The sequence below is a fragment of the Barbus barbus genome (genome assembly GCF_936440315.1).
Source record: "Barbus barbus genome assembly, chromosome: 24".
In the NCBI taxonomy this organism is placed as follows: domain Eukaryota; kingdom Metazoa; phylum Chordata; class Actinopteri; order Cypriniformes; family Cyprinidae; genus Barbus; species Barbus barbus.
The window spans coordinates 22,753,789-22,777,366 of record NC_136752.1 but is presented as its reverse complement, the minus strand read 5'-3'; the positions used below and the strand labels follow the sequence as shown (position 1 = coordinate 22,777,366).

The following is a 23,578-nucleotide window of genomic DNA, read 5'->3' as shown; positions in this document are numbered from 1 at the left end:
ATCACTAGTTGGAATCTCACACCTTTTATTATCCCACAGGCTTATTTCCTGAGATAAATCACATTCATGTTCAACCACCACTTTCAGTCCTGCTGAGAACACCGAGCTGCTGAAGAACAAAGCACTCCATCACAGATTTCCAGCACAGCCGTAACTGTTGTTGCCTTCAAAGGTCTATCACATTTTCCCTACCACTATTCACTTTTATGCTACTACTCTTGTGAAAAAAATCAATAGGCCTCCATGTACTTTTGACTGATGTTGGCTATTTGAAGCGCGTGCTTCAACGCCAGGCAATCAATCGCACAGCAGTGCCAAGGCAGGTCCTCTCCACTCCAGCTCTGCCTTTTACAGTTCCTTCCTTCATAAATGACTAAGAATGAAAGTTTCTCAGGCAAACATTAGTGTTGAAAAATAAATGTAAATAGATTTGTCACTGCATGAAACCACAACGACTATAGCAGCCTTATGATTAGTCAAAACAAACAACACGCTTTCATAACTCAACCCTAAGACACATGCAAACTCCAAACTCTGTGGGTACAAGATGTACAAAGTGGCCACTGAAAGCATTTGTCTGTATTTTATGTGGGTATCTGAGGACGATTGAAAGGAGGAGACAGAAGAGGTGGGGGTGAGTCACTCTGTAGACAAGCAAACATCCTGTGTGTTAGAAATAGCCCTGAGTGGAGATAATGCACTTTGATAGGGAGGAGACTCAGGAAAAGTTTTATTTTCCCAGTGGAATTTCCCCTGTTTACTCAACAGTTGTGGAAATTCTGGAACGAATCAGATGCATATTTTCATTTTATCTTCAGGGCGTTTCATGTCTTCATTGATAGACTGAGAAATAGTGGTAAGAGACAGCAGGGAATGGGACTGCAGAACAACACCATAGTCTTAATGTGGAGTGAAAATTCACTTAAAGGGATACTCCACCCCAAAATGAAAATTTTGTCATTAAATCACTTAACCCCATGTCGTTCCAAACCCATAAAAGCTTTGTTCGTCCTCGGAACACAATTTAAGATATTTTGGATGAGGCTTGCGACTGTCCCATTGACTGCCAAGTAAATTACACTGTCAATGCACGGAAAAGTATAAAAAAAAAACATCAAAATAGTCCATCTGCCATCAGTGGTTCAATCTGAATTTTATGAAGTGACGAGAATATTTTTTGTACACAAAGAAAATAAAAATAAATGACATTTATTCAACAATTCGTCTCCTCTCTGTCTCAGCGTAGCGACATTTTGGAGAGCATCTGATGGACGCAAAGTGCGTACGCTATTCTCTGTCATCAGTAACGCATGGATACGCTGTTTCCGTTCAAATCAAAGCGTAAATAAACTTACAATACGTATCCATGCATTACTGATGACAGAATAGCGTACGCACTTTGCGTCCATTGATTAAATAGAGATATCATTTAGATTACTGTAGTACATTTTACAAGAAATTGCTATTTCACTCAATTTTTAACGTGTACTTCCATTTCATTGCAACTTTGAACATTGAAATAGTTCACACTAAAAAGTAAATTCTGTCATTATATATTATTTCAGTCAATATTTACCCTCATGTCACTGCAAATCCATATTATTATGGCTTTGTTATAACTTATTTCCTCCGTAAAACAGAAGTACACAAAAATATGATCTTTGTACACAAAAGATCTCTTGCCATTCAACAACAGTTTTATGTCCTTTTTTGGGTGATTTTAGTGTGTTCCTCACAAACATATGTGGTTTAAACATGGTTTCAGTCAGTAGACTATTTCAGTTAGTTATTTGGACTCCTTTTAAGGTAATTATGTTTCTTTTGTTTGCTTGTTGTTCTTTTGATATTTTAAGACAGCTGTGGGCACTAGTTACTTGAAAAAGAGTTACACAAAATTACCAGTGCTGGGGAAAAGTAGCACTGTAGTAGTAGTAGTTGTGTTACTTACTTTTTATGAAACGTAATTACATTACGTTACTTTTGCGCTACTTTTTGTCACCCACTGGGCTTGCTTATTTATTTTTAAAAACAAAAAACACAAAAAAAGTGATATTTTTGGCAACTGTGAAGGCCCCTTTACACCAAAAAGGAAATGAATAAACCTGAGCCTCGCTCCCAATTTCTCTCAAAACAGGGACAGGAGAGGTGTCAGTGAATAAATAGGAAAACAAAGTAACTTGTGTTACTTATTTAAAAAAAGTTACTCCGATATTACTAGTTACTTGGAAAAAAGTAATCTGATTACGTAACTTGTGTTACTTGTAAAGCATTACCCCCAAAACTGGAAGTTACATTTAAAAAATTGACATGGAAACTCTTCAAAGCCTCAGTTTGTATCCTATAAAGCACAATCCACACATACAAGTTTTAAATAAGAGAGTGAGTAAATAATAATAATTTTTTTTTGAAAGAACTATCCCTTTAAGAAATGTATTTGTATAAGAGGTGTAGTATTTGTATAAGATGTTTCCTTTTGGGAGCTTCATGGACTGTCACATGCTACATGTCTGTAATACGTGTCATTTTATATTCATAATCATCCACTGCAGAACTGTGGGGGTTGGAGAGCAGATTCAGCATGACTATTTCATAACTTCATAATTCTTTCCACTGTAAGTGAATTAAACTCATCTGTCGAGATATGTGTGTGCTGTGCAATTGAGGGTAATGCTGACGTTAAATGGGTGGTGTGTTTCAGCAGCTGTCTGGCACACTATGTGTGGGGCTCAGTAATTCACATCTCAGACCATGTGACAGGAAGGTGCCATGGAACAGCAAAAAATAGCTCTGATCAGGATGCAGGAGGTCTACAGATCTGAAGTCTAAACTTTGGTATCGTTTCATGCCTTGTGCGGTTCATTCTATCATAGAGATGGATTAGCTTGACTAAATAATTACAGCATTGTGACACAACAATCATTTTAGACTTGTCAACAGCAGCCCTATAATACAACATGTAATTAAACTCAATGGCTCAAGCTTAAACACAGATAGGGGTTGCTGTGGTATTTTTAAATTAACACAAACATACTCTAGATGAGCGTCTTTGACGGTTGTGATGGGACTTGCTGTATTTTTCAATATCTTACTTCATTTCAAGACATCAAGGGCTTCTCTAAAGAGCACTTAAGTAAAATGTGGGGTTTTGATTTAATTAATAATTTCAATTAGGGTGTCATTATAAAACATGAAAAGGTAAGTTTATGCCAAACACAACAAAACGCACTCATCTGCAAAAGTAATGCAGGAATCTGAATCAGTGAAACCTTTTTTTTTTTTTGTTAAATCTTTTATCTGTTCATTTACATGAACCATCTGAATGAATCGATTCACTTGAATTAACGGGACTTCCGAACACTACATAAGACCATTGAATCATATAGGATGAACCAGTTCACTAAAATGGAAAGTATGATTAATTTAGGTGAATTAGTTCATCCTAAATAATTTTCTCATAAGCAGTGTTATTTTAGTATTATTTATATACTATTATTAAAGATTTTTTAAATATTTAGAATGAGCTTTTTTTTTTTTTTTGTAGCTTTATATAGGCTACATTTTACTTTTAATTTTAGTTATTTTAGTACTTAAGCTTAAACTGAAAATACATTTTAGTTAGTTGCCAAGGCATTTAAATCACCCTCAAAGCATCATAGGTGTATATGACTTTCTTCTTTCAGACGAATCCAATCGGAGTTATATTAAAAATTATCCTTGCTCTTCCAAGCTTTAGAATGGAAGCAGGTGGTTTTTTTTTTTTTTCAACAGTCCAAAAATAGTCAAAGCACATCCATCCATAAAGCGTGCCTCACACGGCTCCAGGGGGGGAATAAAGTCCTCCTGTAGTGAATCGATGTGGTTTTGTGAGAAAAAGGCGTAGACGATTTCCGTAAGTGGAAGCCGGAACGTGGATGACGTAGGATGTAGGCGTAGCGCATGCGCCGGTGATTAGTGCCGAACTCACTAGTTAGTGACGGATGAGAGACAGCAAAACAAAAAGCTGGTCACAAATTAGAAGCACAACATGAGGATTTATAAAGAAAAATGTCTGAGGATTTCAATATAAGTCAAGAGGAGACTGGTTTAGTAAGGAAACTTTGCTTCCTTTGCTCCTATAAACAAACTTGAGAGACTAGCATATTTCAGAGGCACGATCGACGCCTACGTCCTACGTCATCCGCCCAGAATGTCTTGCACGTATGACAGTTAGCGGAAGTGAAAGAAAAAGTGTTTATAACATTTTAAATATTAATATTTTTCTAATAAAAATGCATTGATTCGCTACAGGAGGCCTTTATGTACCCCCCGGAGCCGTGTGAGGCATGTTTTATTATGGATGGATGCGCTTTATTTGACTACTTTTGGACTGTTGAACAAAAACACCCACCTACTCCCATTCTAAAGCTTGGAAGAGCAAGGATCATTTTTAATATAACTCCGATTGGATTCGTCTGAAAGAAGAAAGTCATATACATCTAGGATGCCTTGAGGGTGAGTAAAACATGGGCCAATTTTCATTTTTGGATGAACTAACCCTTTAACTTTAACACTGCTCATAAGTAAGTCTGAATCAATGACATATGACAGAGAGGACTGTTTAGAATTCACTAAATGAACAAACTTCTCCAGTGTTACATATTAGAGAGAGAACTATTTAGGATGAACCATAGTAGTCAACATTTGAAGTGGATCAAAACCTTTCATCAAAGTTGTCCTAAGACCAAAACAATACCCGTTCTTGTCTCTGATTAACTGTTTTGATCCACTTCAAATGTTGGTTATAACCGGAAAACCTACACCGATTAGAAAACAACTACTGTCACGCTACTAAAAATTGAGTTAAGTCAGTAGCGTTGAACCAAAAGGTGAGGGAATTTCATGAAATTTTCCAGTCAAAAAGGCCAGTCAATTGTCAATAGTGCAGTGAAGTACAAAGCACCTCACACAGAAGTAAGAAGTGGCAAAATCTGTATGGGGAAAGTTTTCGCTCCTATGTGAAATTCACAATCATATGCATTTCGCCAGCTAAAATTGATAAACACAAATGCAAACTAAAGCACACCAGCTTTAACATGATCCGGTGCATCAGAGGATTTAGTTACATCAAGCGCTGAGCTCTGAAATGCTAAATCATAACAGGACCTTCTGATTATCACTGTATGTTCATGCGGAAGGATTATTCATTGGTTGGTTTCAGCGTGACATGTCAGCGAAGCCCTCATCTACCACAGCTGTTGCATTGGACTCACATCCTATTAGAGCGAATGCCGACCCAGTGTACTGCCCGAGGGCAGCTTGTGACAGGAGAGGAGTGTCACATCAGTTGCAAGTGTTTAAAACGCCACTTTGCTTAACTAACTAGCCCTAACTCCCTGTTCTAGATCTTTTCTCCAGAGCTTAGGAATTCCTTTGTATGTATTTCTTGCTAAAAATGACTTCTTTCGAAGAGGAAGCTTTGCTATCTATCACTGTCACTTTTTATGACTCTGTTCCTAGTAGATACTGTGCACTGCCTATATTTCCCAGCGGCGGCACTAAAAAGAAAGGGATCTTATTTCCTCAACACCACAAACAAAAGCAGCCTGAAGTCTCACTTGTAAAGTGATCAGCAATGCTAAAAAGGGCTCTCTGCTAGTACTTGCGCTGTGCTGCTATAGAAACCTTGAATCCATAAGTCAACCGCCTGGACGAGAGAAACAAGTGCTTCAGTAACACGAGAAGTGGCCAACCGTGTGCTGCTAGAGTAGATTAATCAACGGATTACCAGCACCTGCTTCACACTGTCAACATCACAGCTCTAATGAGAACGCACTGGGTTAAAGCCACTGCATGGATGTGAAACATGAGCAGACAATGTGTGTCTTCTTCAGTGTTTAGTAACATCAGGGCTTGAAAGTGTTAGCATTTCACTTGCATTTGCAACTAAAATATATAGAAGCAGTGTGTGAATTAAAAAAAAATGTCCCTTGGTTTTACAAATGTTTTGCTATAAAAAGCTAAAGTATCTAATATTAAAGGGTTAGTTCAGCCAGAATTTAAATTTTTTGCCATTAATTACGGTCCCTCATATCATTCCAAACCCGTAAGACTTGTTCATTTTTTATAACACAAATTAAGTTATTTTTGTTTTCTTTGCACGCAAAAATATTCTTGGAGTTTCATAAAATTAAGGTTGAACCACTGATGTCACTTGGACTATTTTAATGATGTCCTTACTACCCTTCTTGGTCTTGAACGTGTTAGCTACGTGGTAGGGTCAGAAAGCTCTCCGCTTTCAAAAATATAATAATTTGTGTTTTGAAAATGAACAAAGGTCTTACGGGTTTGGAACAACATGAGTGTGAGTAATTAATGACAGAATTTTCATTTTTGGGTGAACTATCCCTTTAATTACCAACGTCTTAATTCTGATTTTAAAAGGTCTTAAATTTAAAATGTCATTATTTTTAAATTTAAATATAAAATATTTTGTAACAATATAAGTCTTTACTATCACTTTTTTATCAGTTTAACATATCCTAGCTGAATAAAAGTATTTATTTCTTTACAAAAAAAAAAAAAAGAGAAAAATAATAGAATTTCACAATATTAAGTATACTGACCAAATAAATGCAATTATTTTGGTCCAAATAAATGCAGTTTTCATGAGCATAAGAGACTTTAATCTCACCAGTGCATAATCACCAGAAATATGAAGATCACTAAAATGTCAAAATTAAATAAATGCAACCCAAGTAATTACTTTAAGCTTCCATTGACTGATGCAATTCATGACGAGTCACTGCTGATAAACCACTGACAGCTTAAGACCACATTTATACTTATTGTCTTGACAGAAACTTTTCTAATAAGTGAATTGCGCACAAGTGGATATTTTCCACAGCTTATTTCTCAGAACTGCGTTAAATTTCCTCAACATCAAAGTGTCCATTACTTACGATTTGTCTCTTCTGTGGACATGTTGGCGTCTTTGGGGACTGCTGCCTGTTCGGCGTCGCGGTGATAAAGACTTGCCTCGGGTTCGTTCTTTGATTGGAGACTGAGCACTGGATGATTTGAGGATCTGCAATAAAAAGTTGTTTTAAAACAGTTATACTTTTCATATATTTTGCTTTATCTTTGTATTTTGCCAAGTAGATATTATGCATCTATGCGCACACACACACTGAAGCAATATGGAAATTTATATGAAGCTATGAGGTACTAAAGATAATTATTATCTTCAGTTCGAAAATGAAATGAAGATTTTAGGGCAATTAGAATGAAAAAGGGCTTGAAATCTTCCAGGTGGAAAAAGGCAAGCACAGAACGTCACAGATGAGGAATACTGCCCGTCATCAACCCGACAGGGATCCGGTGCTAAAGAACGACAGATCTACAATCAGTTTATTAAAAAGGGCCTGAACTTTTTCACACCACAGGGAGCAAACGCTGAATCTCTCCAACTGTGTTTTCTCATTAGCGAGTGCAGCACAAATAAAGCTAGTGTTACGAAAAGCTCCACATTACGTTCATTAACTTGATGACGTTCATTAACTTCGTTATGCTACGAGACAACAGATTTCCCAAACTCTCAATCACTCTATATATCGTGTTTTCCCCAAATGAGCTGCACAAGTTATGAGAGGCAACTCGACATTGTGATGTTCTCAGTCATTAAAAGTAGATTTTTAGAATAAGATTCATTATGAATGATTATCAGCTCCATGCTGATGATGCCAGATGCTCAAGAAACTCATTCAAGATGGACTGCAGTAATAAATTTAGATTTCATTTCTGCAAACTCATTCTTCATATAATTGTAATGTCCTTGACTCAAAGATGACTAGTTTAATAATTGGTTCATCAAAAAGGCTTTGTTCCAGAAAATGCACTATGAATTTTGATGGGAACAGTAGACTTGAGGACAAAACAGAAGACTGAACAGAATAAAATAATACTTATGTATTATACATACAGTATATAATCCTGTCACGTGCTTTGAAATGTTCATATAGCCTAAACATAAAAGACAAGTTGTAAAAATATCCCAAATTCCTCAGCATCCATAAAAAGACGCCTACATTCCATTCAAACATCTGGAATTACACTATTTTTATACAACTATAAATAATATATTTTATAACATTATTAATAATATATTATAGTTATGGCATTTTTATAACAAAGTAAATAATTACAATGTAAAAAAAACGCATGGATGAATTGTTCAAAATAAGTTTTGAAGTGTCCCAAATTCCTCAACATCCATAAAAATATGCCTACATTAGTTTTAAATATCCAGAGCACAATTTCCACTGTCTGTTCATGTAGTTCATGGAAACTATGTCACAGCTGACTGCAGTCATCCATACAAGTCAAGGTCGCATCTGAGAAACTGGGAGCACATGACCTACTTTTTACTGTCTAGATGATAAACACGTCCCATGTTACGGTCATACAGATGATCTCAAGCTAGTATGCTGGTCTAGCTCTTCATAAATGGCCAAGGACAAATAAAGATTCTCTTGAAGTTGGTTCAGTCATAATTGAACCAGGAAAAAACAAATGTTTACTTTAAAATAACACAGAATATAAAAAAAGTGTGATCCTTGTAACGCATCCCACAGGAGGTCTGACCTTATTTAGTTCCCACTGAACAAGCTTAGATTTTGAGAGGGACAAGTAGATCTCTATTCCAAAAAAATATAAAGTATCAATATAATATATTTATGAAAAAAAATCAATAATATATTAATGACATCTTTTGACACATTTTATTTAATCAAACATTAATTTAATATTATATTTCATATATATATATATATATATTACACACACTATGGTTTCAGTGAGTTTTTATTTTAGTTTGTTAACCATAAAACAATTCTCATTATTGGAAATATATATAAAACACACACTACTAAAATTAAGTACTAAAACTACTAAATATATATAATACTAAAACTAAAATTAAACATTAATAAAAACTATGTATAGAAACAAAAAGTAATAAAAAAACTAATATATATATATATATATATATATATATATATATATATATACACATACACACACATATACACACACACACACACACACACACATAAAAATCTTATTCAAAATATTAACAAAAAATACCATATATCGAATGAAAAAAATTAACTAGTGCTGTCAAACGATTAATCACGATTAATTGCATCCAAAATAAGTGTCGGGTTACATAATGTGTGTGCATACTGTGTATATTTATTATGCATATATAAATACACACACACACGTGTAAATTTTGAAAATATTTACATGCATATATGTATATTCATATAATTTATATTATTTATAAATATATTTAATATATAAACATGACATTTTTCTTAAATATATACACATGCATGTGTGTGTATTTATATATACATACACTATGCACATATATTATGTACACAAAAACCTTTATTTTGAATGCGATTAATCGCGATTAATTGTTTGACGGCACTAAAAATAACACTATGTTAGAAGGCTATGGACTCACCTTCATCCTCATGTCACGGCCATGCTTCTCCAGCTCTTTGCGCATGTCCTCCCGGCCCTGCTTGCAGGCATTGATCACCAGATAGTTCCACTCAATAGGCTGGAAAACATGGGGATTGTGGGGCACGTACAGGCCGATTTTAATCTTCTTCATGCTGTGCTGGTAGCGGCGGTACGAGTCCTCAAAGTCGAACACCAACTCGCTGAGTGTACGGAAGCTCAGAGATCTGTCCATAAGGTCAGTACGTCGACTCATACCCAGAGTGCCATATCGGCCGTTACAGTAAACGCCCAGCACCACATGATGGAAGTGGTGGCCGGAGAACTGGGTCTTAAAGCTGATGGGGAACCGTTCCACGGAGGTCAGGCCGTTGGTTAGGTAGCTGGCACATAGAGTCAAGGATTTCACTAATGTTCAATTGTGATGGGTTTAATCACGACAGTTTGGGTGAAATCAGAATAATTCAAGTAAAAAAAAAAAAATAGCAGCTGCTCGAGAATGAAGTGATAATTTAATGACAAATTGATTTTATCAGTGTTAAGATTCAGGAGGATACCAAAGTGTTTCGTGAAAAATACCAAATTCTCCCCAAGGTTTTTAACTTGTGTGTGTACTATTGATTTTTCCAAATCCAATCTATCTTTGAGCTTTCAGTAAGTTTAGTTTTGCTCACTTCCTGAAAATCGATCAGCTAATGACTTACTTTAGGTCAATAAGAAGCTGTCCTTAACAACCAGTTTTTCAATTCATACTCTATTAAGATATATGACAGTTAACATTTTTGAGCATGTTCTCAGAACTGACACTCTGAATGAAAGCTTAGTTGTTTAATTGTGCTCTCTTTAAAATAAACAGGATCTACAGTAAGTGGGTCGTCTTAACTCAAATTTGGCAGTTCAGCATGTAATAATTTGTGCTACATGAATGAAATAAATGACAACTCACATTATGTGGTTTTCTAAGCAATTAGGTGAAATATAAGAAACAATCCCAAAGATTTCCAATGAAGAACTTGAGATCAGCATATTAAAGGGACTCGGAAGCTTGCATGGAAAAGCACCAACAAGGACACTGTAGCAATGACATAGCAATCTCACACTCTAAAAGACTTAGCAGCTGAATAGCAACACCCTAGCAACCATGATGCATAATACTCTAGCATCGTGGCAACAATGTCTGCATGGGCAAGAACCAGGAAGATCACCAAGAAGATGACCTAGCAACTATCCAGAACTCCCTGGTGACCACTCAACACACGGAAACCACTCTGAACACCTTGGATGGTTGTTAGGGTGTCGCAACAACTATTACATTCAAGCATTGTGAAAACAACTTTTGCATGGATACCACCAACAAGAACACCCTACCAATAACCTAACAACCACACAATACAGTAAAAAACACTCTGAGTGCCTTAGAAGCTGCATGGCAACACCCTTGTAACCACCTATAACACTCTAGTAATTTGGAAAAAAACTTTTGCATGGACAAGCACCGACAAGAACATCCTCGCATTGACCTAGCAACCACATAACACAGTAATAACACACCAATATATAAAAAGCCAAACATCTCAAGTTGAACAAAAACCTTCTCTTTCCATGATGTTGCAGCGATGTGATTGAAGTTGGTCAGCAGACACTCGACTAGACTGGCCTTCCCCTTGGGCTTTTCCTTGTCTCTGCCTGATCTCTTCTGTAGTCTTATGTAAGCGAGCAGTGCTCACTGCAGCATGGCCACACATGATGTGGCAGTTGCTGCCATGAGGAGTCACCAGGCTGTGAGTGTATCAGCAGGGTTCACACCAGGACCCATCAACTACGGACAAAAAAAAAAAGTCTAAGCTACTTTTTGACCTTAATGCCATCAGTCACATCAGTAAACTGAGTGCTGTTTCTTGTAGGGTATGCATCATGTAATTTAAGAACTACAGTACAAACAAAACAAAAAGTGATTAGCATGATTGCTGTTCTCCTTTCTGATGCTAAATCTGAATTCATGTTGCCTTGAGGTTGCTAAAATTAGGAAATTATGCTTTATTCTTTGCAACCACCCCTTAAATGAATCATTATCATCACACTTGTCAGTCAACAGTGTGCCAGTGTCGTTTGCAATTGGGTACTGCACAAGCTGCCAAGTCAGCCAAGAGCACATACGATAGAGCTGTTGTGCCATATGTGTCCAACAACATGCTGGTATTCCATAACACAAGCATATTCATCTATTAATCAAAAACTCCAGTGGTCCACAAATAGCTAGGCTATTCCAGATTAAAAATACAAAAATGGTAAGTGATTGAAGCACTTTCACAATTATGCACAGTAAAAGACAACTTTAATTAGACTTTTTTTCCTTGTTTTCTATTAAAATCTAAAAAAAGATGAATTTACTTGAGAAGACTTGTTTTCAGAGAACGTCTTCAATAATCTTCAATATAAATGTACACTACCATTCAAAAGTTTGGGGTCAGTATGATTTTTTTAATTAATAAATTTATTCAGCAGGGATGGATTAAATTGATCATTAGTTACAGTAAATACATTTACATTACAAAAAAATATTTATTATGTAACATTTCATATATATATGTATATTGTATATTTTGCTCATGAACAGTAGGCTGCAAATTGGTTAATATTAATTGAGGCCTTGGTATCACCATCATCTGCAGAAAAGTTTGGTGAAAATCTTTGCAATTCGTTTAAGTAAAGCAAACATTTTTTACACCGGTGAATCATACATAAGACACAAGACAGTGCGAAAACAAAGAAGTTACATTTAGATTTTTTTCAAAAGGAGATTTGTTAACTCAATCCCATTATTCTTTTGTAGTATTTTGAACAAAACTTTGTTATCCGAAGTAAATACAGGCTCATTCAGTAGGTTTTGTTTGTCTGCAGCTCTTTTGAGTTTCCTTCTTTCTGTGTGTACACATACACACACCCACAAAACCCCCCACCAGTGTTGTAATGAGAAGACACCAGAGGATCACATTACCCATCAGCAGGGCCATGTGATCCTCCAAGCAGCAGTGCCGAGAATTCTTATCTGCAACACACGCATTCCCAAACCTGGGGGATTACTTCTGCTATATGTTTCAAGCACACTGTGTTTTTATTTTGTTCATTTTGTCTTCATTTGAATATGCAGACAGTCTTTTCATGACTTTTTCTACCCAAAATTTAGCATGAAGAAAGAAGACACCAAACATTTCCCTTTGGGCTGTCCTTGTGATATAATAGCTAAAAAATGCTGACCTTGCATATTTAAGAGTCGAAAAGAATACTGCCTGCCAAAGCCAAAACAACACATAAAAGCTAAAACTAGTTTCACATCCTTTTTTTTTTTATAAATCCATCATTGACATCTATGGTTGAGAAAATTATTATCAGGATATCTTCAGATCCACTGAAATATTTTTGAAGTTGTTGTAAATGGTTTCTGTGCTACTACCAACACCATATGGAATTGCACTAGGTAGCCCCACCACCCTCAAGCTCACGCCATTGGTTGAGAGCCTCCTCTCGTAATGTTCTATTTGACCCTTCACCGGGAATTTGATTGACAGGCGATCTGACCGATCATAATGCAGAATCTGAATTTTGTCCGAAAAACAAACCAGACAGGAGAGTAGATTAATGTTGGTGGACTTTAACTTGAAAAATAGAGTGCATTGATCTCTTTCCATAGTTGAAACAAGATACCTTCTGATGTTCATTCATGTTTATTTCATGCTATAACTAATAACGAGGAAGAGATGATCAGTTCTTGTGCTGCTTGAACTGAGGAGTTACAGCGATCTGTCACGACACATTAAAGAGCTACACAACTGCATTTATTGTTTGAATTTCTTTCTTCCTGCTCTATTTTGTCCGTCAGCATGTTGTCAGTGTTCTCTTTGCTTCACGATGTATTTTAGCTTTCATTGGTTTGATGGTGTTCATGCTACAAAAATGGAAAAACGATGTACATGTAACACTGATTCCAAGTTTCATGAGTGGATGGGCAATGGAATTTATTTTATTCCATTTCCTAAACCCAAACAAAACGGAGCAAAATTTCCCTAAGCATTCAACCCCAATCCCAATGAAGATGAAAACGTTCATTTTCTGGCTGTCATACTCTCATTAAGTTACAATTTTCATCTACTCAAGCAGAATGTTAATGTCATCTTGCGTTTCAGCAAAGTATCTCTGGCTAAAACTAGCTAACGTTAAAGTTAGTGAGTCCATGCTAACGTACAAACCTAAAGAGCGAACTGTTCTCACGTTATGTAGAGTGTAGGTCAAAAACACATAAACAAAGGTCTACATTTCAGTGACTCTCCATATTAAACTGGTTAAATGTCAAATTTAACCTTATGCTGCAGTACATGAACAGTGTTGATCCAGGATGTTGTCATTTTGATCATGATGACCGTAACATGAGGCTTGTCTCATTTGCATCGTGATCTGTATTTTTACATATTTATTTTAAAATCTTTTATCTATTATCTATCCCCCCATGGCATTTTTAAGTCCCACTTGAATAATGGTCCTTTTGTGTCCAAAAACATCTTGGGACAAGGTTTTCACACTGACAGCTGTTATTGTAAGAGAGTTAGCTCCCTTTTGTTTGTCCGAGTGAGCAATAGTAACTGGGGGGGGGGGGGGCCTTACCGATAGGTCAATTGTGTAAAGGCAAGTTTACAACAAGAACTTTAAAGATAACAATAACGATAACCATATTACCATCCACAGCAACGTGTGATAAAGTTTGGTTTATTATAAGCACATGCTGCAGTTTTGTCATCTACCACTTTAAATGCTCAAGTTCTTTAAAAGCAGGATGGATTCTATTGGCTGTCAATGTTTTTATCATTCATCATCTGAAAAAAAAAAAAAAAAGTGTTTTGAAAGTAATTTCAACAGCACCGTTCTTCAGCTCCGTTCTTGTAATACTTGAGGTGTGGATTCTACTTTTCTTTACAATTTAAAATGATTATTAAAGGGGTCAATACATTTATTTAATCAAGCTCTAGAAATGGCTCATTTGGATATTGTGGGATTTGTGACATTATAAGGGCAGATGCATTTGCATATGACAAAAATGGATCACTTCAAACAGAATGAGGGTTAAAAATGATAGATTTTCCACATATATTTGTCCAGTAGGAACATTGTATATGCAGTATTTAAAAAATGGCTTACAGCAAATTTCACTTTACAACAACAATAGCCTCAGTATTCTCTAATACTCGTTGTTATTATGTTTGAGTCCTCTGGGACTGTAGGAAAGTCCCTTGAGAGCGCTGTAGATTAAAAGACAGGTTTTGTACACAAAGATACAAATCTCAAAGTAACGTAAACTGGAACCCTTCATCCTCCCGCTCTCCACTATAAATCTGCACGCAGATTTGCAACCAATGACGCGTGAGGTGCTTAACTCAAAGTGAAGTCCACACTGCAGCTCTTGCGAAACACACCACAATCTGCTACATTGGCATTTGCACGGACGGAGATGACATTCACCTTGTGTTAACCCTTGGCCTGGATCTGATGAGATAACTGACACTAATAGTTCCTGAAAGAACTCACCCTCCCAGTGGCATAGAATGGCACAGCTGCATCGACTGCATGGACAGGAAGCTGCGCCTCCCTTCAGGAGAATCTACTACGACTCCTAGTTTCCTAGCAACAGCTGAGCGTAAAAGCTTCGGGCTGAGTTGAAGGGGTGGGGGATCGTGAGGGAAGACAGTGATCTGAAGCACATTGCCTTTGATAGATCTCTGCTTAGTCCTCCATCCAAATTTCAGCAATTGAGAAATCAACAATTAAAAATAAAAGTATGGGGCTTTCCCAAGACAAATGAACTGTGCTGTATGTGCTCGATGATGATAATTACTTTTATGAAAACTGATTTATACTTTAGGGACTGAAGGATGTTCAAGACTAAAAAAAAAAAACAGTAGATTTCTACATTTTCAGAAGATATTTTTTCTAATGCATGCTATTGTAATTTATTTATCATGCATGTTTCATTTTTAATTGTTTTTCTACATTTTTCTTAAAACCTTAATTTTTCTTAATTCCTTGTTGAATTAAGATAATGCACTTGATCAATCAGTGTTATTTTAATATTAATGTACACAATTTTAGCATTTTTTTAGCAATTAGTCATAGTATTTCTATTCATCTTTAATTTATTTTCATTTTAGTATTAGTTTTAGTCATTTTGGTACTTCAGCCTTATTTCAAATATTAAATTTTTTTTAGTTTTTCATATATTAATATTTTATTTTAGTTTTAGTCATTTTGGTACTTAAACTTCTCTCAAAGTTTCTGATATAATATTTATAGTTCATTTTATTTTTTTCAATTAATAAAAACAATTTTTAATTCGTTTTTAATTGTTAGTTTTTGTTAGCAATAACAACACAGTTGTCAATAAAGCTAAAGGATACATTCCAAGGATAACTGCTTCAAGGCATTTGATGGGAAGTGATTCTCGTATCATCTCTCTGGCGGTCTCCATCAACCTGGAAAGAGATTAGATTGATGCAATACAGGGTCCATTACTTCTTTTCAATCTAAAATGAACCTTTCATGTTTGGTTAGAAGCTCTGTATTTTGTAAAAGGGCACCTTTTAAAATTAATATCACACCTGTAAAACATCTTTTTAAAAGGGATTTACCACCAAGAGTGCAAAATATGTGTAAAATAAGAAGGAACAGGAAAAAGAAAAGACTAAAAACAGGAAAGACGATGCAGACAGGGAGGATGATGAAAATACCTCAGCGATGGCATCACTTACCCACTCAGAGGTCTGGTTTTCTTGATCTCAAAGAACTGTGTTCCCGTATGGTTGTATCTGTCAGCAGTTAAGGAGCTACGTGAAGTTTGTACGGCTCATTTAGGAAGCCTTGTTTTCCTGTTTCTTCATTGTGACTCATGCGTGTCAAAATGCACAGCTGCAAACAATATCCTGTTCAACCCTATGTACACATTACTCTTCACAGACATTGCTGTATTTGTGGGAGAAAATTCAGATGCGGAGATATTAATCGCCCACAATGATGAACATAAATATCCACAGAAGCTGAAATCATCTAACCATCAAGTAGTATAGACAATGCAATATCCAATTTAACAGAATAGTTCAGCCAAAAATGAAAATTTGCTACAAAATGCACATACCCTCAGGCCATCTTAAATGTAGACGAGTTTGTTTCTTCATCAAACAAATTTGGAGAAATTCAGCATTACATCACTTGCTCACCAATGGATCCTCTGCAATGAATGGGTGCCGTCAGAATGAGAGTTCAAACAGCTGGAAAAAAAAGCATCACAATAATCCACATGACTGCAGTCCATCAATTACCAAATCTTGTGAAGTGAAAAGCCACGTGTTTGTAAACCAAATCCATAGTAAGGCATTTTAACTTTAAGCCTTGGCTGCCAGTCATAAAAGTCCATAAACCAAAATAATGCTTCCTCTAGTGAAAAAGTCCATCCCCTGTTGTCCTCTCTCACATCAAAAGCAACATTAAATCTGTTTTCGCTTGTGTATGATTTTGCTTCTGATTTAGACAAGACAACTTTTTTACTGGAGAAAACAATATTATGGATAGATGACTCATACGTTAGCAGCAATGATTTGAATTTAAAATGTCTTGATGGATTGTTTAATGCAAACACAACTTTTCACTTTACAAGACGTTAATTGATAGACTGGAGTCATGTGGATTATTGTTATGTTTTTATCAGCTGTCTCCCTCTCATTCTGACGGCACCCATTCACTTTAGAGCATTCAATGGTGAGCAAGTAAAGTAAGTTTTAATCAAATCTGTTCAGAAGAAGAAACAAACTTAACTACACCTTGGATGGAGGGTGTAGACACTTTCAGCAAATGTTCATATTTGGGCAAACTATTCCTTTAATCTATATCAAAGCCATGCATTTTCACTGGCAGCCTTTAAAGCATGAGGCAGAAAACTGTAATAATCAGAGTACCAGAAGTATGCAGACCAGTGGCTAATATCACTCTACATTAAATTGACTGACACTCCAACCAAAAAGGCACTTTGAGTAACTCAAGCCGACTGAATAAATTACATTGAGCGAAAAAGCATAACTGACACTCCAAAGAAATGAGTGCCCATGAATCCATAATGCATCCAGTAGAAAGAGAGATTTAGAACACATCTGTCAAACTTTTCCACAGCGAACTGTTTGTGGAGGGAAAGGATACTGCAAGTTTCTCATGTAGTTCTGGATGGCATGGAGCCAATCAGGCACAGACATCGATGGCTTAAAGTTTGGAACCGATGGCACGGGGTGCTGTGAAAACAGAGAGAGAATTAGCAAACAATATCTTTCAGCTTTTATTCAGAAAGACGCATTAAGTTTATCAAAAGTGTTGCTCTTTTGAACAGTCTATTCTTCAAAGAATCCTGCAAAAATATATCATGGCTTCTACAAATATTAAGCCACACAACTGTTTTTGACATTGATGAATATAAAAAATGTTTCTTGATCACCAAATCAGCATATTAGAATGATTTCTTAAAGATCATGCGACACTGAATGCTAAATTCAGGTTTGCCCAATATTTGTTTGTGCATAGGCCCTATATCTTTATTCTAGTATTACGTCATAGATGTTGCTAGCTAACTTTTATTTGCTGGGTTTCATTGGTTCGGATTTTCACTGGATTTGTTGCCATATTAAAAACATCAGGTTGAACATGAGTCATCATGAATTATTTATGTACACTCATAATTCTCCACTGTTAGAATCTGCCTTGGCAAAAACTAAATTGATGTGTATAATATTGCATAGTACTTCAGTATGACATAAGATGTTACAGATACTAAGTAGTACATAGCTGCAGGCATACACTGTGATCATGTCGCATTTCATTTTTGTTCATGTCTCATGTTCATGTTGTTTTTGTCCGTATAGTCAGTGGGGTCTAGTGTTGTTTTGGACACCACTGACTTTCATTGTATATGAACAAAAACAGTTGAAACATTCTTCGAAATATTTTCTGCAGGTAAAAAGACAGTCAAACAATTCTAGAGCGACTTGAGGGCGAGTAAATCATGACATTATTTTCATTTTAGGCTGAACTATCCTTTTAAATCTTAAATGAAATGTAGTATAATGAAAGGGAGGTTGTCACTTGTTTTTATCCTGAAGTTGGCAACCTAGTCACAAGGTGACTTTTGCAACCACAAGGAGATTCATCAATCAGATTCTGATGTCTCAATGGCATGAAAAGTCCTTATCTATAGAAACAGTGCCTCATTGATCATTTGAAACCTCTACAATGACACTTCTAACTGCAAAAGGACAGCGAAAAGAATTAGCAATGAACAAAGGTCATGCTCTCGCACACAAGCCTCCATTCATTAGAAGAAAAGCAGCAATTAATGAAAACTAGAAAAAAAGTCTGTCCTCTATCTGAAACATTCTCTCTATTTCAACACATTTACAGCATTAAACCAAAGCTTGGCAGAATTATGCATTGGGTTTTATTTTCAATAAGTGCATGCAAGAGCTGCTGGGTCACAGGAGGAAATGAGAAAGGGAATCATCTCCTGTTTCCTCTTTATCGCTCTGCCCAGTGCAAGAGAATGAGAGACTTTAGAAAGGCAGGGTAGTACAGTCTTGTCTGTCTCTGTGCTGACGTCTGGAGCCTTTGAATGCATGATAAAGAAGCACAGAAATGCATTGTACAATAGGTCTAAATTCTGCGCCAATGTTATGATAGCAGAATAACAATGCTGTTGTTCTGAGTAGAATAACTTTTGAAAGACAGAGGTGCAAACGCACGCCTTCTTTCTCAGCACTTAAATAGAGGCGTTTAGAAACCCGAGGTGTGACAAACGTCACAAGAACTTATAGTCTCATTAAAATGTGTTGATGAAATGGAATCCTGTGTTTCTCAACTTGTTTTGCTTCAAGACTCAAATGGCAACCCAACATAGCACCAACATTTTTATTGTATAAACGTAAACAAAACACCAGTAATATACTGTTTTTACTATATTTTTGATTTTAAAAAAAATGCAGTCTTTGTGAACATGAGACTTCTTTCAGTGTTTTCAGCATCATATGCCCTGTCCAGAACATAAACCCAGCAGTTGAGAACCACTGCTTGAAATTATCACAGCAATTATTTTAATTTATTTTCAGGCTTTCAATTCAGTATTGATTCCCAAAAATGTATCTGGATACAAATGACACTCCGAATATTGATTCTGACAGTCTGAATTCTACGCTCTACTCCACTGGTTCAACTGGGTCTCTCAAACCCTGAAAGGAGGTCAGCAATAAATAGGCCACAATCCACACTCACAGGGCCATTACCTGACCTCTGCCCACCCGGGGGACTGTAATGAAACTTGAGACTCACTACTGTAGGTGACGATACAAGCCTGTCCCAGAACATTTGTCCATCTAAGAGAACAGATGTAGACTTTTCAGTCGTAACAGGATCAAAGTCATTGCAGAAAACCAGCTGGCCATTCGGAGTTACAGTCACACTAACTTTGTAAAAATTATATTTTTGGGACTCAGATACACTATAAAAAATGACCATAATTTTAACGGTAAAAAACTGTGAAAATGCTTCATAAAAACCTCTGTTAAATGGTTAACGGTAAGTTCTTGTATTACAGGGAAAACAGTAAACTGATGTTCCCAGAATTCCCTGCGTTGCATTTCAAATTTTGTTTGAATCGTAAAACCTAAAATGTTGTTACCGTATTTTTTACGGTAGAATTCCAACAACCACAGTTGCCGGTTTTTTACCGTACATTTTACAGAATTTGTTTTTACAGTGTAGGTATGTTGAAACATGATGCATTTCTAGTTTCAACATTATGTGTTCTTCAGACATTCCTCTTTAAAAGATGTATCAGCTGTATGCAAAGTGACCCACATATGTTGTTTTGACCAAATCATACAGGGCCTTAAAAATAGTGGATTAGAGAGCATTGTAAAACTTAACATTTTGGCTTTATTCTTCATTTATGTATTTACTTCACCATAAATAAAATTATCAAAATCCAAATTTTTAGCCGTGGACGTCTGGTTGAGGTGTGAAGGAATGGCCCAAAAACAATTTAATAAAGGCCCAACTGCTAGACAAAACAACAGGAATTATGCCGGTTATCCCTCATAACACTCTAGTAAATGGATAAGATCCAAAAACCAAAGCCAAAAGATCATTACCAAAACATTGGCAACATTTCTGCATGCATACACCACAATTTACAACTTTCTTTCAACAATTTCTTCTCTTCCGTGTCAGTATTCGACACGCCTTCACGAGAGTACCACGACACATGCGAAAACTGACGCAGAAGAGAAGAAATTGTTGAATAAAGTCTTTATTTTTGTTTTCTTTGTACACAAAAAATATTCTCGTAGCTTCGTAAAATTTACATGAACCACTGATGTCACATGGACTATTTTAACGAGGTGTACTTATCTGGGTCTTTAACGTGGTAGTTGCATTGCTGTCTATGCAGGGACAGAAAGCTCTCGGATTTCGACAAAAATATCCTAATTAGTGTTTTGAAGATGAACAAATTTTATGAGTTTGGAATGACATGAGACTGAGAAATAATGTCCGAATTTTCATTTTTGTGTAAACTATCCCTTTAATGTTTAAGAAAGCAGCGTCATATGTGAACAAAGAATGCAACCGATTGATTAAAAATGCAGCAAAAACAGTAACACTGTGAAATATTATTACAATTGACAATAACCGTTTTCTATTTTAATATCTTTTAGAATTTAATATATTCTTGTGATAGCAAAGCTTGATTTTCAGCATCACATTGTCCTTCAGAAATTATTTGGTGTTGAAAATAGTAAATATTTCTGTGGAAGATGCGATACATTATTTTCTTCAAGACAAAACAACAGGAATTACACAGATTATTTCTAATAGCACTCTAGCAAATGGATTATATCAAAAACAAAACCTAAAATAGGAAGTGCAACTGTGCTATAAATAATAATTAATACTCTATATAGATTTTGATTATTGTTTAACTGCACCAAATGGACAGCACTGTACTGGTATGTGGTTTGATTACATAATAACTGCAGTGTCCTCAGATCCAAGGTTATCACTGGAGACTCTGGTTTTCCATCAGTGTGGTCATTTACATGGGGAAGTCGTGGCCTAATGGTTAGAGAGTCGGACTCGTAATCCAAAGGTTGCGGGTTCGAGTCTCGGGCCGGCAGGGATTGTAGGTGGGGGGAGTGAATGTCCAGCGCTCTCTCCACCCTCAATATCACGACTGAGGTGCCCGTGAGCCGTTCAAGTGACTCCTAATCTGGCTGATCTGATGGATTCACTCCATGCACCTGTTCAACACTTGCTGTCCTTTAATAAATTACTTTAACATTAGGGGATCTGACTCAACACTTTCGACCAATCAGACGCCTTTATTCTGCAAACATCAGCTCATATGAGTGTGCAGGAATGCACAATAGTGTTAACTAAAACAAAAGACCCTGCGAATGCTGTCCGTCTGTGCACTGAGGATTAGTCTGTGATTAAGACTCACTTTATCCCCTCCGAGGCCCTTCATTTGCATGCTCTATGAAGCCTGATCAGGTCTGATTGGTTTATGTTTGGAGGTTAGAGCAACATTGTGAAGGGACATGGCAGAAACCTTAATCCTAGTGAAAGTTCTAAGATGTCACATGGCATCATTCCTCATTTAATGTGCATTAACAAAGGCATGTTTCTGCATAGTTCACAAGATGAGAGATCAGATCTCTCATTTGCCTGGTTTGTAATCAAATGATGAGAAGGGGCAATGTGACAGTGTTGGAAAACACATGGATGAGTAAATCCACTCAAATGTCACAGGCTACACTTCCTCTAGGTGGAAACTGGGTCACACAAATGGCAGTTTGCATTCTGCATTTGTATATCCATTGTCCATTTTCTACTGACATCTGTACAAAACACACATACAGTGGCTGTCACTTAAAACCTAGAAACTTGCCAAACAAGAAAGCTTTTTGGGAATATTATAAATACGTTGCCTGCCTAGACAGCATTTGGGGGATTATATAACGAAGCTGCCTATCAACATTTTGTGCATCATATCACATAGGAGCATACGTATATGATAAATGTGTTTCATACATATGAGCTTCCTAACAAGATAACATTTTGGGGTATCAAATATTTCAAGACATACATCACATCTATATAACGCCAAAAATGTTGCCTAGACAGGCAGCTCACTGGATTTTGAGTTTTGAGATATTTAAATGAGTCTACATAAATAACCCATTACTTTCCACTTACTTTAGGGAGGTGTGTTGCATTTCGTATTCTATCCACCATCTCCTGTCCATCAGGATGAACTTTGGTGACATGTGACCACATTCTGTCCCAGGTGACAGTGTCTATGGGAAAGCCCGTCCTGTTCACGAAAAACGGGACCCCGCCGTCTTTCTCGTCTTCCTCACCGGAAGACCTGCCGGTGTTGTTTGCGGCAGTGGATGAAGAGGAGTCGGCCGCCGGACCCGTGGTGTGACGGCAGGTACTGGTGCTCTTGGACCGACCGTGTCTGCTGATCTTGGCCGCTGAGCCGCTGCTCGTGGCGCTTGGTCCGGTCATTGTTCAGAAGTCTTCCGAGGGGGAGTTTCCCCTTGTTTTCCCCCAAATCAGTTATGACTGCCCAGCATTCATGCACAAAGACATGTTGCTCCTCGAGTATGCATAATGTGCCAAAACCACTCGGTCCTGCTCAAGTTTAAGAAAATTGAAAAAGATCCACAGGCAGAAAAATGGTCAGCGATACCATTTCTGTAGCAAACTATGGCTGAGTGTGCTTCAGCTCAGAAATGGTCATATATGTTCCCAGTAAACCGCATTCTGTAGTTGTGCCACAGAAACTACTTTCATTCTTTCGCTAAAAACACTGAGGAGGCTGGCTAAATAATCCACGGTAGAATAATTTAACACCTGACTGTAGAGTATTAATGAATGATCTGTTTTTCCGAGTAGCCGCTTTCACTGGCGGTCTTAACAAATGGTCACTCGCTCT

General features: G+C 36.6%; 2 protein-coding genes across 2 annotated transcripts in view; one reads left to right on the top strand and one right to left on the bottom strand.

The window, feature by feature from the left end:
* LOC306844216 (protein angel homolog 2-like) overlaps positions 1–1,215 on the top strand; it is a 14,148-nt gene extending 12,933 nt beyond the window's left edge. Inside the window, exon 9 of the mRNA XM_079376189.1 lies at positions 40–1,215. Within this exon, the coding sequence (XP_079232315.1) occupies positions 40–113 (74 nt within the window). The 3' untranslated portion in view covers positions 114–1,215. The remainder of the gene's footprint in view (positions 1–39) is intronic.
* LOC306844217 (tubulinyl-Tyr carboxypeptidase 2-like) overlaps positions 1–23,578 on the bottom strand; it is a 27,495-nt gene extending 3,917 nt beyond the window's left edge. Inside the window, exons 1-6 of the mRNA XM_079376190.1 lie at positions 22,834–23,578; positions 17,740–17,828; positions 16,302–16,358; positions 15,951–16,025; positions 9,509–9,890; positions 6,939–7,063 (exon numbers count right to left, since the gene is read on the bottom strand). Of these exons, the coding sequence (XP_079232316.1) occupies positions 6,939–7,063; positions 9,509–9,890; positions 15,951–16,025; positions 16,302–16,358; positions 17,740–17,828; positions 22,834–23,148 (1,043 nt within the window). The 5' untranslated portion in view covers positions 23,149–23,578. The remainder of the gene's footprint in view (positions 1–6,938; positions 7,064–9,508; positions 9,891–15,950; positions 16,026–16,301; positions 16,359–17,739; positions 17,829–22,833) is intronic.